The sequence below is a fragment of the Plectropomus leopardus genome, chromosome 15 (genome assembly GCF_026936395.1).
Source record: "Plectropomus leopardus strain MGB_pleo_1.0 chromosome 15, ASM2693639v1, whole genome shotgun sequence".
Classification (NCBI taxonomy): Eukaryota; Metazoa; Chordata; class Actinopteri; order Perciformes; family Serranidae; genus Plectropomus; species Plectropomus leopardus.
Window position 1 is genome coordinate 29,509,554 of NC_142190.1, and position 16,286 is coordinate 29,525,839.

The 16,286-nt window shown below is 38.7% G+C and overlaps 1 protein-coding gene across 2 annotated transcripts in view; it reads left to right on the forward strand.

The window, feature by feature from the left end:
* The window catches only part of nlgn2b (neuroligin 2b), an 88,761-nt gene that overhangs the window by 64,260 nt on the left and 8,215 nt on the right, over positions 1–16,286 (forward strand). Inside the window, exons 5-8 of one of the 2 annotated variants that reach the window (XM_088088360.1) lie at positions 9,703–9,888; positions 14,075–14,340; positions 14,489–14,642; positions 15,904–16,264. In XM_088088360.1, coding sequence (XP_087944486.1) covers positions 9,703–9,888; positions 14,075–14,340; positions 14,489–14,642; positions 15,904–16,264 — 967 coding nt within the window. Of the gene's footprint in view, positions 1–9,702; positions 9,889–14,074; positions 14,341–14,488; positions 14,643–15,897; positions 16,265–16,286 lie in introns of both variants that reach the window. The other variant, XM_042499594.2, reaches the window with a different exon arrangement.

The following is a 16,286-nucleotide window of genomic DNA, read 5'->3' on the forward strand; positions in this document are numbered from 1 at the left end:
GAGTTAAAGATATACTGTGCAGGATTGTCAATTACGTTCTGTAAACAGTATCACCAGCAAAAGTGAAAACCAAACCCAGATTAGCTCTTGTTTGGCATATTTGCATTTTTTCAGCACTGTGTTTTCTCTTGTATGGGAGCTACTTACAGTCACCTGGCACCCAGTGTTTGCCTTTTTATAAAGTCCCAACCTCACCTGAGTTTGTGCCCAGGAATTTCCAGAACACAAAGAAGATAGTGAAAATATACAGGCACAGGGAAGCAGCAGATAAATACACTGCTACACACTGAGAGCGGGTCATAAGTGATGATTAAAGAGATTACTTTCGGAAGAGTTTATATGTTGTCTATGTTGTTAAAAAAAATGCAGTACTTAAGCTGATTGATTTTTTTCCCTACCCCTACTATTTTGTAAATACCAGCACATTAAATAACCACAGCCCTTACGCTGAGTAACAGGAGTTATGAATTTAACATTTAGTTGGTTATTATCCTGCCAAAATGTACTTTGATATTTACAGTTATGCTGGATGATATTTTGTGACTCAACATAACGCAGTTACTCATGTCTTTTGTCTCAGAGAGATTAAAACGGGTTTTAAAATGAGTTCAAAATAAATTAGTAATTGTGCTGTGAATGTTCTGGAAATTAGTCATGCTTTATCCATGCTAACATGCAAATAGATCAATACTGGAGCTCTGATTGATTGACTTTAGCTTGTTGCACTCTATTGAGTTGGTTTGATCATTAAGTACCGATCAATTGATTATAAATGATGCATCCAAAAATATGCTTATGTACCCTTTTTGTGACATACCAGTAAACACAATGTTATCCATTAGTTAATTCATGTAATTTATATATATTTTATAAGCCTCTGCACACGAAAACATTTTTAGCACAAGTCAAGTCAAACAGTATCCACAAATACTCCTTAGCCCAGTGAGCCTTGGGAATCAGTTCAAATCGTGTTACCTCAAAAATATCCCTTAAAATATGGCATAAACACTATTTTTAGCCAGCATAGATTTTGCTGTCAATTAATTTCAGCCTGCTGCCTTCTCACAACTCAGCTGTCCCTAAATACAAATGAAACACTCACCTCCCACTCCCTGCACCGAGACACAGTCTTCCCACTCTGCAAGCAATCCTCAACTCTTCTTTCTCTTCTTTTTCCTCCTCCACGTCGCATATACCTACATAGCCCTCTGGTTCCTGTTATTCATAAATAAATATCAGACACACTTGTACAACACAGTTTTATACATGCACACCAACACATATAATACTCCCACTAACAAAGACAAATAGAAATCTGTCAAATCATGTTTGCTTCATACATCTTATGTTATTGTCTGTATATTTCTTGACACTTTTGTCTAATTTGTCACTTGTTTGCACTGTCACACTGAAAAAAAACTCATGTCAGCATGTAAAAACAATCGTTTTTCTTTTAAGTTGCAAGCCAAGCAAGTGCAAACCGAGATTTCGGTAATTAAATTTAAACATGTGAAACAGCTTATTTCCTTTGCAGAAATGGCTACAATATGTTTCATACTTTATCAGCAATCTTGGCCGTATTGCAAGCGCGATTGTGTTGCATGTGATGAGGGGGAGTGATAAATGTGATGGTGAAATTGTGTATGTTTGGAAGCGAAGAACAGTTGCTTCCACTCGTATAGGCAAAGTTCACATTGAGCATTAATGAGTTATAGGTATGTTGACTGAAGCTGACACCAATCTGCCTCCCAGGCCGGCAGCCAGCTGCACAGCTGGACCAATCAAATACAAGGAAGATAATTAATGCAGCTTGTCATACCCGATGCTCGACATCTTACGCACCACAGAATGTGTCAAAATCAGACTCAAAAGGTCAAGGTCTCTAGAATACTATACCTAAAATATCTGGGAATTATGGCAAAAAAAGACAATAACTTAAAAACTCTCCTAAAAGTTATCTTTTTTTTAAGTTTTATTCAGTATCAAAGTAATCCACTGATAACTATTTGCACAGCTATGGGTATATTGCAAAGATGAATTGCTAGTAGCTAATTCTGCATACTGTTAATGGTCCCAACTTGCCCAAATTTTGAACAAATATGGATAAAAAAAATGGGAATAAAGTTTTTAAGCTGCACACTGGAAAATCCTTAATATGACTCACCGATAACGCCTAGTTTATTCAGTATGCTGGTATGGCATCCAGATAAATGGGTTACTATTATCAATATACTTTTTTTAAAGGACAATTACAAAGACTTGGCAAAGATTTATGTAACATTAACTGTCACGTGAGGAGTTGAATGCATGCATGTTATGGCAAATGTGATACATAAGTACATAATCAATAGTAATAAAAGAGCTTAATGTCTGCACCTTGGGCTTTGTGTCTGCAAACAAGGCTCTGTTTCAAGGGTTGTTATTCATTTAATTCGATCTGTTTGAAATTCTTTCCAAGTAAGATTTTCATCGACGGTAAGTAGTTCCTGAAATGGAACTTTCTTTGCAAAGCTTGGAAACGTCACTGTGTCTGTGTGATGTTTAAAGCATTGCTTTTCAAATTTGCACGACAGCCTGGTTTCACTGCACAGCTTGGCACCATTTGAATGGACCTTTGAGAGCAGAAATTGAGTGAGATAAGTCAGGTAATAAATACAGTGACATTGGAAGCCTATGGGCGGTGTGCTGAAACCACATTAGTTTAGCAGGGGGTAGCCCAATTACAATATAATTTCATTTCTGGGTATACTTGACATACAGAGTGATTTATTATTGAAACTGACCTGCCAGCAGGTCTTCAGATGGAACCTCCAGTGCCAACAAGGAGACTTAACAGGTTTGTGTAAAACTGTTGATAATCCAACAAGAAGTCACGTAAGGCAGCAGATCTTTGAATCAAAGAATGGAAAGGATCAAACATTGCTTTTGTGAAAAGAAATGAAAAAGCAGCCTCAATGGGGTGCAGTCTTTTAGATTTAGTCTCACATAAGACCAAACAAGGTTTTCATCAGAAATCACCCTATTTTTTCAGATACATAAAGTCATTCAAACCACAAACACATCAAGCTGCAACTTTTGGGGCTGAAAAATGAAGCTAGTGCAAAAGTACCAAATTCTTCAGTTCTGCTAATGTCATAAAGGCCTATGTTAAAATGCCCAAGTTTACAGCAGAGAAAAACTTTCAACAGTCTGGTACAAAAAAATGTCTCTTTAGCTAATTTCAACATTCATGACAACTATATTAGGGAGGGGGGGTTGATTTTTTTTAAAATTTGGCCTAAGCCCAAGTTTAAATTTGACTAAGGCTTAAAGTTATGCATAATTAAGGGCGTAACCATGGCATAACCCTAGATACAACCCCAGTATAGACAACGCTGTATTGTTGCTATATCAGTTGATGAATGTTAATTGCAGCATTCTGGTCTCTTAAAAAGGTATTTTCTCAGCATTTGGTTGTATTAAAAGACCCTCTAAGGAGTAAGATGTTCAGTTTTTCCGGTGAGGCTAAATTAAGTTTAAATGGTTTTACACCGTATATTAAGATGGACGATGTGTCTCAACTTCCTGGCACTATACAAAAATGAAGCCAAAATATTTTAGATATGGCTGCTGCCATTTTGCATTGGTGCACTCATTTGGAGCCAGATTCTGCACAGAGACTGAGATGTTTTAGCTTCACTACAATGAAGGGGTCACATCCATCTTCAAATACAGTCTTATGTTTTAAACCGCTAGCAAAAATTAGCATTAGCACTTTCACATTTAACCACAGCTGTAGGCTAAAAAGCACCATGCTAATGAAATAAGCATCTAGCTTTAGGTGTCATTCACTTCCCTCGTCCAAATATGGACACTTCAATTCAAGGCTTGAAAATGGAAGTCCAGAAACCAATGAGTGACGGTACAGCAGGTTTGTCCATTATTTTATAGGCCACAGTCTATGGTTCACATAGACTCTTGTGAGTGTGACATTACACTGCTCGTTTTGTGACAGTGCCTGTTACTATTTTCTGACGTCAGTTAGTGCTTTTATTGATAGAAGAACTTTTGAAAATCTTTGAAATTTCAATATTAGCAGTACTGCTTACAGTACAGAGAAAGGTCATGTCAAATCTGCCTGTCATAATTATCCACTCTCACATTCATACACAGCAGATAATCCCCAAGGTTGCCACACAATACTGAAAAAAAATCAAATCCACTTTATTCCAATCATGAAAACAGATTCTTTAGTCTTCAGCGTTCCAGAGACTTTCACCATCTGCTAAGGTTTTTATTTCCTATTTTGTCATAGTGCCTCTACTTTTGCTTGATTAATTCTGTGACTCATAGTCACATTGCTTTGTTTCCACTCTTCAATCACCTTTTGTGTGTATAAAAAGGCAATATCTTCCCTCTGATTTTTGACATCTCTAATCATCTCCTGTGTGACGTCACAGGGAAATTATATAATATGCCCTTCAATATATTCCTTTCACCTCTCTGTCATTTAGGATCTGACAGTAGCTTTGGGCAATATTCAGTTTAATACCTGTCATGTGTCTCTGGATTTTTTTTTTTATCCCTTTTCTCCTTCCCGACTCCCCCACACCTCCACCCCCTCCCTCTCCTCTTGTTCTCTGTTCACAGAAATATGTTCAGTGACCCACTGCAGTCATTCTGTTCAGGCCTGAAAATTACTCTGCAGATGCATGTTCCCGTCTCAGTAGTCAAACAGTCATATGACTGACTGCACTTCAGTTCTGGACTGTGGATTTGTGAGCGGTGCAGACTTTTACAAAAAGCTTTTCATTCTAGTCCACTAAATATATTGCACAAAATACTGCAAACATTCTTTTGATGTGGAGCTGCTGGCCCTTTTTTGACCCTTTTCTTGTCTCAAAATATATCCTCCTTATAGATGTCTGTTTCTCTGTACCAGGGATGCCCAACCTGCTTTGCCTGGAGGCCTCTTTTTCAAAATGACAGGAGGCCAGGGGCCGGTTGCAGCATTGCCATACATGTTTCTAGGATTTTAGGACGTTTCTCTGATTTTAGCAGATTTCTAGGATTTTAGGAAATTTCTATGATTAAAGGACATTTCTTCAATTTTAGGATGCTTCTCGGATTATAGAACATTTCAGGGATTTTAAGAAGTTTGTAGTACATTAGGGCATTTCTCGAATTTTAGGACATTTCTCAGATATCAGGACATTTCTCAGATATCTCTCAGTATTGGGACATGTGTGGAATTTGGGGACATCACGAGGATTTTGTAAGTTTTCCAGCATTTTAGGACATTAGGGTCTTGGCTAGAACCTCTGTCAGGGCATGTGCGTGATCCTCCACTGGCACTTTGTTCTGAGGAAGAAGTTCTTTTTTGATGCTGTTTTATGCACTTTGCCACCTCCGGTATACTAAAAGTACAAAAACAACAAAAAACAATTCCCAGAGTGAATCACCTTATTATACCTCAGCACCCTATCGGGGGGCAGATTTGGCCCGTTGGCTGTAAGTTGAGTATCACTGCTGTATACTAATACATCTTCCTGTTTGCAGATGCAGTACAATATCAATATGGGATAATGGCTTTGGCCATGACTCATCTCATCAGTGTACATTAGAGAGAAGCTAAGTGCTCCTACCACTGTTTGCATTCAGTGTATTATGCTTCCATGATTTCATAAAATACACTTTTTCGAAAGATTTTTCTAACTATGACGGGAAAGCTGTTTGAGCAAAAGCAGCTGTTATCATCAGATGAGGGACTTTTTGATAGAACACTGTGCGTGATACAATATACAGTAAATATTTCTGTTTTAAATTTCCCTCCATCAACGGTTCACCACTCCTCTGTTTCCTTTCATCCACTCATTTCCCTGTCTCCAGCCTGTGTCTTTACTCAGAGGTTGATGACTCTCCTCACACTTCCTTGGCCGTTACCTAAAGCAAGTGTTGAATATGCATGAGTTCAGCCTCATAAACTGCTGCTCTCAGCGCTAAAGTCAGTAGGAAGCCCAACTCAGCAGATGGGGGGAGGGTAGGATCAGAAAGAAAACTTACTGAAAGAGAAGAAGAAGGAACTTGTTTGACTTATCTTCAATGGTAGAAGATGAACTACATTTCCTCTCTTCATGTTGCCCTTGCAGAGAGAGCGACAGGAGGCGCTAAGCTCGGGCTAGCGCAGCAGTTCATACACTTGACTGCACGTGTGCACTAACTTTGTTTTTGTGTGCGCATGCATGCAGCTGTTTGTGCACTTGAATGTGGAAGTGCTTGAATGTGTGCATGCGGGTGCTTTCTGTGAGTGTCTGTCCATATCATTTCGCCTGAAGCTCTGGACAGTTGCCAGGCAACTGTGGCAGGCAGCTCCGTGCTCGGCCGGGCAGCCACGGAGCAGACACTTTCCACATGCCTATGGTTTTGATAAGTGGCACAGGTCAGCGCTGATACGTTACCAGGTCAGAGTCACATCAGGCTAAGAGCCAGTCAATTGCTGGGATGATCGAGGATAATACAATTACACAATAACATGCAAACTCTCAATTACTGGGAGTAATCCTCTGAAGGTAATATTGCAGTTGCAACATTGATACAATTTAAAGTAACAAGATTTCTATGTTTTTCATAATCCATCCAACACTAATCACTGCACTTTGGAAGCTGAGAGCAGCTGTGGTTTCTTCTAAATGTAGTAATCCTGTTATCTCCAGATCACAATTTAATCAAACTGTTGTTTCTCATGATCACTGTCTCGTTATCTTTAGATAAGAAGAAACATTATTGTTTCCTCCAGACTGGTTCGCTGTTTGTGGTTGTTTATTGGGTAACTATCAGACCTACTTAAAGATATATTGTGAAGGATTGTTGGTTACTGTGTGTAAACACGCTTGCCAGCAAAAGTAAAAGCCAGATTCACTCTTGTTTGGCGTTTCTCCCTGCTATATTTGTTTGTTTGTTTTTTCAGCCTTGTGACTCTTGGATGCCTGCTGCTTATGGTCTGGCACCTGGTCAATACGTTTTTATAAAACCTCGACCTAACCTGAGCGCTGTGAGGGTACACAACCATAAAACCTCCCAAACACAAAACATAAAAAGGAAACAAGAAAACCCAGGCAGAAGTCAGTCTCTACAGAAAAATACATATTATCTCTGGTTCTTGAACCTGTTCTGTCCTAAATTCTTGTTGTGTTTCTACCATTGGGGGTTTGATTCCCAGCTCCTCCAGTCTGCATGTTGAAGAATTCTTGGGCAAGATACTGAAACCCAAATTTGCTCCCGTGTGTGTGTGTGTGTGTGTGTGTGTGTGTGTGTGTGTCTGTGTGTGTGTTTGTGTGTGTGTTTTGAGTTTTTTTTTTAATGTTTATATGTTATTTAATATTTTTTTATTATATGTTTATAAAACTGAGTCGCAGGTAGGACCTTCTACAGTGGCCCTGGCCTCCTGTGTGTGAATGGCTGAATTTGACAAGTGGTCTAGAAGTGCTTTGAGTGGCTGAAAGACTAAAAAGGCTCTATACGAGTGCAAGTCCATTTACTATTTACACCAGGCACCCTCCCTATGAAAAACATAAATAAATAAATAAAATACATTTAAATAAGAGCAACCTCTGCATAACATTTTTTTCTTAGTGGCTCATATTCATAAGCATTGTCCTAACTTGAACCACAGCAAATAACAAATAGCAAATAACTTGGATGACACTCTATGTAATATGAATCATAATGGATCCAGGAGAAGCCACCAAAAACACTCCAGGCATGCTGAGTGTTGTTAACTATAGTGTAAGTACAGAGACGAGTGTGAAGTGAGACGTGTGTGTCACGCTGATTGTTGTGGAGAGGTCAGTTTGGTAGGTTATCATCACCACCATCATCATCATCACCATTACTGCCACTACCATGATCATCACTTAAATTATGATAATCCACAATAAAACTTAATTTGTTGTTCAACACACTTCAGAACGTGCTGACTGTCCTCTTTCACCATCTGTCTCTGCATACTCCCTATACTGTACTTTATGGCGGACCAACTCGCTCCAACTGCCCTTTTAGAATTCTGCTGCTTACTTCACTCACTTGTGTCTTTTTTTAAATCCCACGCAAGAAAACTTGCTGAATTTAAATTGTTTTTTTACAGCCTTCACCAAAAATACTCAAATGTGGGCTTATTCCACAAAGAGACACTTCATAACTAACAACTTTAATGTGGGCGCGCTGACTGTGACACCAGGACCTTGTGAATAGTGGCATATCTTGTGTCTGCTAGCTTATAGTGCACACATTTATGATTTAACCATGCGGATTTAGCCGACACATGACATGGTTTTACTGTTTGTGTTGACATGGTCATGACATCTTTATTGGAAATCACTTTGAGCTGTCACTCTGTCAGAAATATAAAAAATGTAGACAAGCAATCACCCCAGCTATATACTTACACCAGCACAAATATGTTTCAGCTTTAAAATGCCTACAGTTGCCACTGAATGGCATTTAAATCAATGGTGGGAATGGCGGACTCCGCCACTGACAATATAAACTACTAGCCTGTATAGAGAAATGACTAAACACATTTAAAGGCTTATTGGCAGCCTTAAACACCTGCCTGATAGCACAAAAAATGTTTATTGCAATTATTTCTGGGACAATATACCTTCAAACTAACATGTTTATCATAACAGGCATTTTTGGAACTTGAACCTTTTGTAACCTGGAGCAACATCACTTTCTTCGTGTTGCTTTCTAGACGCTTTTCGCAAGTAATTAAACCTTTGAACCCAGAGAAAAGTGGTGCAGGCTCCTAGGTAAAAAGGCAACAAGCAACCTGATAAGAGATGATGCAAAAATCGCAAGAATTTAGTAGATTTAGAAAAAAAAAATAGGGAAAAATATTTGCAGGTATAACTGAGGGAAATGAGTTGTGGTATCTATGGGCACTGAAAGTCTGTTATTGACACACACAAAAATAATGATAATAATAATAATAAAATAAATGAAATAGTATTTAGTACTAAGCAGCACTGTTAATATGAGAAAATAAAGAGATGTGCCCCCCCCTTTTTTTTCCATCATGTTCTTCGCACCAACAGCATCTAATCTGAGGAGTTTGCAGTTTACTGAAGTCACTCTACATGTTTTTCTGGGTATTGGAATCATCCAAACCATCAAAACATTTGAAAAGCTCTGCGTCTTGCAGTGTGAAATAGCCATCTGCTGTCTGAAACACATGTAATGTTCTGTAATTCACTATCATGAGGACAAAGAATTGTGTGTCTCTCTCTCTGTGTGTGTGTGTGTGTGTGAGAGAGAGAGAGAGAGAGAGAGACATTTTGTACAGTTTATTTTATCTTGTTGTGGGTGTGCACCTACTGTGTAAATGTGTGTGCTGGAAGTAGGTGAAACATGCCTTCTGTTGCTCTCCTCCTCTCTCTGCTGACACATTCTCTTAACTGTGTTGTATTTGCAGCGTGGGTATTAAAAATTAGTAATTTGGCAAGCTCTCTCTGTTGAAATCTCCTCAGACTTGCAGCGAGTTGGAGGCCGAGAAGTTCCTGACAATGACAGGATGCCATCTTCTGTTGATGCGGAATACTTTTTTGAAGTCTATGAAACGACAGGATTATGTTATCCTGCGCTCCTGAGTTTCTGCCCTTCCTGCACATAAAGTGTATTTTCTCTCTCTTTTCCTCTCTGTGTTTGTTCTAATTTACCCTGCAGGCTTCCTGAGCACAGGGGACCAGTCTGCGAAGGGGAACTATGGCTTGTTGGACCAGATCCAGGCCCTGCGCTGGCTCAATGAAAACATTGGCCACTTTGGAGGAGACCCAGAGAGAATCACCATCTTTGGCTCGGGAGCCGGTGCCGCCTGTGTGAACCTTCTTATCCTCTCCCACCACTCCGAGGGTGAGGCTCTTTCACTGTCATTGTCACATTAGCAGTCATACACCCTGCTCAGAGGGGATTAACATTTCAGGACAGTGTGGGTAGTGTGTGTCTTCAGGTTAGTAATGAACAGCCTAAAACAAAAAAATATATATAAGGAAATACTATTCCCCAAAGTAAAGGGATGCAATATCCAGAAATGAGTCATCATCACTATTTGCAACAATATTAGATGTTTTTTTTTTTTGTTTTCAATAAATATGCAAAAACTCCAAAAAATGAGCAATTTGAAAGAAAACCAGATTGTCAACATGGGCAGTTCTAGAGTCGACAGATGGATGAAAGCAGGAGGGTATTTGCTGTTAAAAAAAAAAAACATTACTCGCCTTGGGACACAAGCCCTATAAGAATCCCAAATAATGTCATTCAATGTGGGACTAAGATCGCTGAACTGCACTGACAAACTTATCCTTCTCCAATAAAAGTAATCCTGTCTGGATGGGGCATTTGGACCACAGTATATGCATAAAGTCCACCCGTTGTCATTGCCACATCGACAAATACCAACGCTTTGTCGCCCCCTCTGCATCTCATAAGGATGCACAGGCCTCCCATTAGCATGTGTATGTGACACTCTGAAAACCCACAGTAACACATGACTGATGTTGTTAAACAGACGCTAAGTTTAGACAACAAAACTATTTATATATAAGTTCATATATATGTATATAATAAGTGTGTGTGTGTGTGTGTGTGTGTGTGTGTGTATATATATATATATATATACATAAAAAGATCATATTTTGGGTTAAAATAAATATTTTTGATATGTAACATGATATTTATTGTAACAGGCATAAATATATCTAACCCTTTCAAACCTGGAGCAGCATTACTTTCCATGTGTCAGACACCTTTCACAAGTGTTTAATCCTTTTAACCTTTAAGAAAAAACAAAACACAGAAAAAGGCAATGAGAAACTTGGTAAGAAATGTTCCCAAAATTGAAAGATTTTAGTAGATTTAGAACTTTTGTCTTTTTTGTAAAGTAGAAAAAAAATGTCTAGCAAAAAGAGACAAAAGCTAGGAAAAAGCTGTATTTATATTTAATCTTATTAAATATATATATAATAATATATATAATATATTATTATATTATTAATCTTATTATATTTAAATATAATTATAGTAATTACACATTTACAGAATTACTATACATTTTTAGCACTTTTTCAATGTCATTTCTATGGGATTTTTTTAAAAAATTTATTATTTTTTAGGTCATTTTCTTGTACTTCTGAAAAAAAATTCTTACTAATTTTGGGGTCATTTTTTTGTTGCTTCTTGCCTTTTTGATTTTGTTTTAAGCCCGGCTGATTATCGGGGCCCATAATTGGCATTTTGCCGATTATCAGCGTTTTATTTTAATGATTGCTGATAAAATTACACAATGAAAAAATCAAAGTATTACAGAGAGCCGTTTTTCATGTATTCATTCTTTAATTCAAATTTTCAATGAATTAATTGAAATTCTCATTAAGTACTAATAATTGGTGTCATCGTCTGTATCACTTTACTGTGATAACCAGCATCTGTAAGATGGCGTTACCAGTTGTATCATAACTACATATTAAACAGGGTTTTTAGTATGGCTGTTTGCATGTTTCAGTTTCATGTTTTCAGTTTTGAGTCCTTTGAAGCAATAATTAACATAATAGTAAATGGAAATTCTGCGGCACAGTGGTTAGCACTGTCACCTCATAGCCAGAGTGTCCTCGGTTTGTGGGAGGTTTGAGCCTAGGTTGGGGTGGCCCCTCTGTGTGAAGTTTGCATGTTCTCCCCGTGTCAGTGAGCATTTTCACAGCTTCTACAGCATCCTCTCACAGTCCAAAGACATGCAGGTTTATTAGTGACTCTAAAACTGTGCTTAGGTGTCAATGTGAATGTTTGTCTTTCTCTGTGTGTCAGCCCTGTGAGAGTCTGGCGACCTGCCTCTCCATGACCCTTAACTGGATAAGCGGATATGGTTAAAAAATTGCGCCTCATTTTTTTATGTGATAAAGTTTTGCCCAAAATTTAAAGTAACAAAAAAAAATCCAGTTTATGTCTTATGGCACCCTTGTCCCATCCTAAAGGCATCACCTCGGGACACCACTTCAGTATCCTCCTTATTAAGCACTGTGCTGTACTTTCTGTGTTTGTTTTTGAATCAGATCTCTAAAATCCGCAGCAGATGTATGATCACTAATCCTCCTGTGAGTTGAGCTCAGAAGGTGAACGGCACTTTATACTTTTCCAAGAATTCAGGTTGTGTTATTACTGAACTGTTTACTTTTGCGCTGACAAACCGACCTGGGACGGACAAAAATGTAGGTATAAAGGAGATTCTGAGTTTGCATACAGGAACACACACATCTCTTTTTGTCTTTTTCAAGACAGAAAACACTCAGGAGGACACAGTCAGGCATTTCAGTAACTGTATACGCCAAGTTGTTAGTTGCTGTCAAGTTGCCAGTTGGCAGTATCACATGCTGTCCATAAACAAAGACAAATACTCACACAAGTATTCAAATTATACTGTGGGTGTTGGTGGATGGTGCTTTATTTAAAATGTATTATATTAACCCTTTAAAAGATGGATCATCATAATTTTTAAGCACCTTTCACAAGTATTTCAACCTTTAAGCCCTGAGCAAATTGATTTGATTTCCTTTGAAACCGTGGAAATGGCAAGAAATGCCCCGAAATTTGCAAGAAATTAGCGATTTGTTTTTTTGTTTTTAAAGCTAGGGAAAATGATCAAAAATTAAAAATATATATATATTTATTTCTTTACAGAATTATTATAATTTTTAAGCACTCTGTCGGGGTCACTTCCTTGTTATATTGTTGTTGCTTTACTTTTTTGTTTTATTTTATATAAAACTAACCTGATGTGAAACCTCTTTCCTTGGCCTTACCTGTTTGGAAAAGGCAACAACAACTCAACTGCTACTGATTTCCTTACTCTAAAATGCTTAATAATTATTTTTCCCTTTTTTTCATCTTTTTGTCTTCTTCTTTTTTAATTAGTTAATTAATAGGCTGACTTGTTTTTGTGTTGTTTTTACTTTCCATCTCCTTTTTTCTTTTTGTTTTGTGCTAACATTCAGCTAATTTTTTGTACTTTTTACAAATTCCTTGCTAATTTTGGAGTCACCTTTTTTTTTAAGTGACTCGTCGCCTTCCTCTCATGTTTTTGAATGAAATCAAGCAAAGTTGCCCAGGTTTCAAAGGGTTTATTATGTATTTGCAACACTTTTATTCAACTATTTGTTGTTGCAGCAAATTTCTCTTAAAAATCCACTTTTTGGGATCTTTTGCTTGGTAAATATTGACCTATTTTGGCAACAAATATGATAAGTTTTGATATCATGTCTTAAATAAATAAAGAATGAACACTTACCATTATGGGATATTATGCACATATTAAAAAAAAAATCCTCTTCTACTCCATATTGAAGTCTTGGCTGTAACACTACAAACTGCGGAAGAAGTTGGTGGGTGAACGTTCTTTTTTTTTTAAAGGTACCGTGTGTGTGCTTTGGTGCGTGTGTGTGCACGCGCGCAGAGGAGAGATGAGATGAGCGGTAGAGCTGGAGCTGCAGCTGAGAGGCTTCTTAATTGATTTCACAGGGAGAGGAGCGGGGGTGGGGCACATGCAGAATATGGGGGGGCTTAATTATTAATGACAGAATCTGCAGATAAAACAGAGGGACAGCAAGACACTTTACATAACAGTGCAGCGGTGCAACAGTGCGCGCAGTTTTCTTTCTCTCGCTGTCTCTCTTTGGCGTTTTATCCAACCAACCGTCGAGCCCGCCACTGTGTGCGGAGATGCCATCATCTTTCATGCTGCTGTCTCTCGGCATTTGTAATGGAAGCACTTCATTTTTTTATCCTAATATACGTAAAGATTTTCCCCGGCTATGAAAACGAGCAGAATATCTACTTCATCTTGCCTCCTATGTGATATTCCACAATTGCTCCTCCTCCAACATATACATTATTAAAAGCAATCACACCATAAAGCCTTGAAAGCTCCATCAGCTGCAAGCAAAAGCCCGTCAGAGGGAAAAAACGGTGAGTGAGAATACGTGATTGTGTGTTTTCTGTTGAAGCTATGTATTATATATATATCCGCTCTATGTGGTCGTGCTTTGTGCAGGCCTGTTCCAGAGGGCCATCGCTCAGAGCGGCTCGGCCATCTCCAGCTGGGCGGTCAACTACCGACCGATGATGTACACCAAGATCCTGGCGAGGAAGGTGGGCTGCACTCTGGGGGACATGGCAGAGCTGGTGGACTGCTTGAGGAGGAAGAGTTTCCGGGAGCTGGTGGACCAAGACATCCAGCCTGCACGCTACCACATCGCCTTCGGACCCGTGGTAGACGGGGACGTGGTACCCGATGACCCTGAGATCCTCATGCAGCAGGTTAGAGCTGACGACTGCAGACGTCATTTAGCGAATTCTCACATTGTTTCTCAATTATTTCTTTGTATTTGGAGTGTAAATTTCTGGCCCAGTATGACTGTTGCACTCTGTGCCATCATGTCATAATGCGTGTTTGTCATGGCACCAGGGCGAGTTCCTGAACTACGACATACTGCTGGGTGTCAACCAGGGAGAGGGCCTCAAATTTGTGGATGACAGTGAAGGAGAAGACGGGATATCAGCAGCCTCTTTTGACTACACCATCTCCAACTTTGTGGACAATCTGTATGGATACCCTGATGGTCAGACCCTTTCTAACAATTATTCATTACTTTAAAGATCAATTCTTTAACTTTGCAGATGTTGTAAGACTTTATGACATAAAGAAGCACTTTCAGTGATGTTTACACTACAAGAAAGATGGCAGAGCAAAGGACTTTACTTAGCAAAAGTAGCTCTCTTAGCTGTGTAAAAGTACACAGTTATAAGTAAACTTTGCATTTGGATCACAGTTATAACGTACTGATTTGTCAGACATCTATAAATAAATGAACAATAATAATAATAAACTTTTCATACAAGGAATGCAGTTCAAAGTGATTCACAATTAAAAAAAGCAACACAAAGATCAGATAATCAAAAGACATATGGTGATAAACAACATGTAGGGGTCAAAGTTAAAGTACAGAGAACAATAAGAACAGTAAAAATAAGAGAATTGATATAAAATAATAAATACAATAAATATATTAATTAAAAGTGAGACTAAATAAATGGGTTTTCAGCTGTCATTTAGAAAAAGAGCCAGCTTCTCTTATTTGGAAAGGTATTCCATAATTTTGGAGCATCGTTAACAAAAGCTGTGCTGCTTATTTTCCTGTGCACATAATTGTTTGTGTTTAAAAACACAGCAGCCATAGAAGATCTGAGCGCTCATGAAGGATTGTAGAACTATACAGAGTCTGCAATGTTGGCTGGTCCCAAATCATTAAGAGCTTTAAAAACAATAAAAAGAATCTTAGAATCTATTCTAAAAGATACTGGGAGCCAATGGAGTTTAGCTAAAACTGAGGTAATATGCTCCCTCTTTCTTGTTTTGGTTATGTTATGAACTTCTTCATGGACTAACTTAGCTGGATGGAGACAAGCTATAAGCTACCAAAAGCTAGCCTGCTGACACCTTTGCCAGTCATGAGACCTGATCTTGCCGTTAAGGTTCCAGTTCATTGTCTAGTCTCTGCTGTTCAGCTGTTCGACTTGAAAAAGTATTTTTTACAGTCACATATTTGCTGTAATGAAACCAAGCACTGAAGTAGAATAGAATAACAGATTTTGCGTTGTAATTCACTTATTTATGATTTCTGTGCAATGGCTGTGTTCTGACATTATTGGCACAGTCCAAGCAGTGAGACTAACCAGCTGACCACCACTGTGGAGCCGACATAGATTTACAACCTTTTAACCAAGTTACAGATTTCAGCCTTAAATGTCTTCACCTATTGTTGCAGATAACCACGCGCTGGACACATACTCACATTCCTTTTTGTTTCTTCCAAGGTAAAGACATCCTAAGGGAGACCATAAAGTTCATGTACACAGACTGGGCTGACAGGGACAACAGTGACATGCGGAGGAAGACCCTCCTGGCTCTGTTCACAGACCATCAATGGGTGGCCCCGGCTGTCGCCACTGCCAAACTACATGCTGAGTTCCAGTCGCCGGTCTATTTCTATACCTTTCACCACCACTGTCAGACGGAGGCGAGGCCTGACTGGGCAGACGCAGCCCACGGAGATGAGATCCCCTATGTGTTTGGGATTCCCATGGTGGGAGCCACTGACCTTTTCCCCTGTAACTTCTCCAAGAACGATGTAATGCTCAGTGCCGTAGTCATGACATACTGGACCAACTTTGCCAAGACAGGGTTAGTATAATGCCAATTAAAA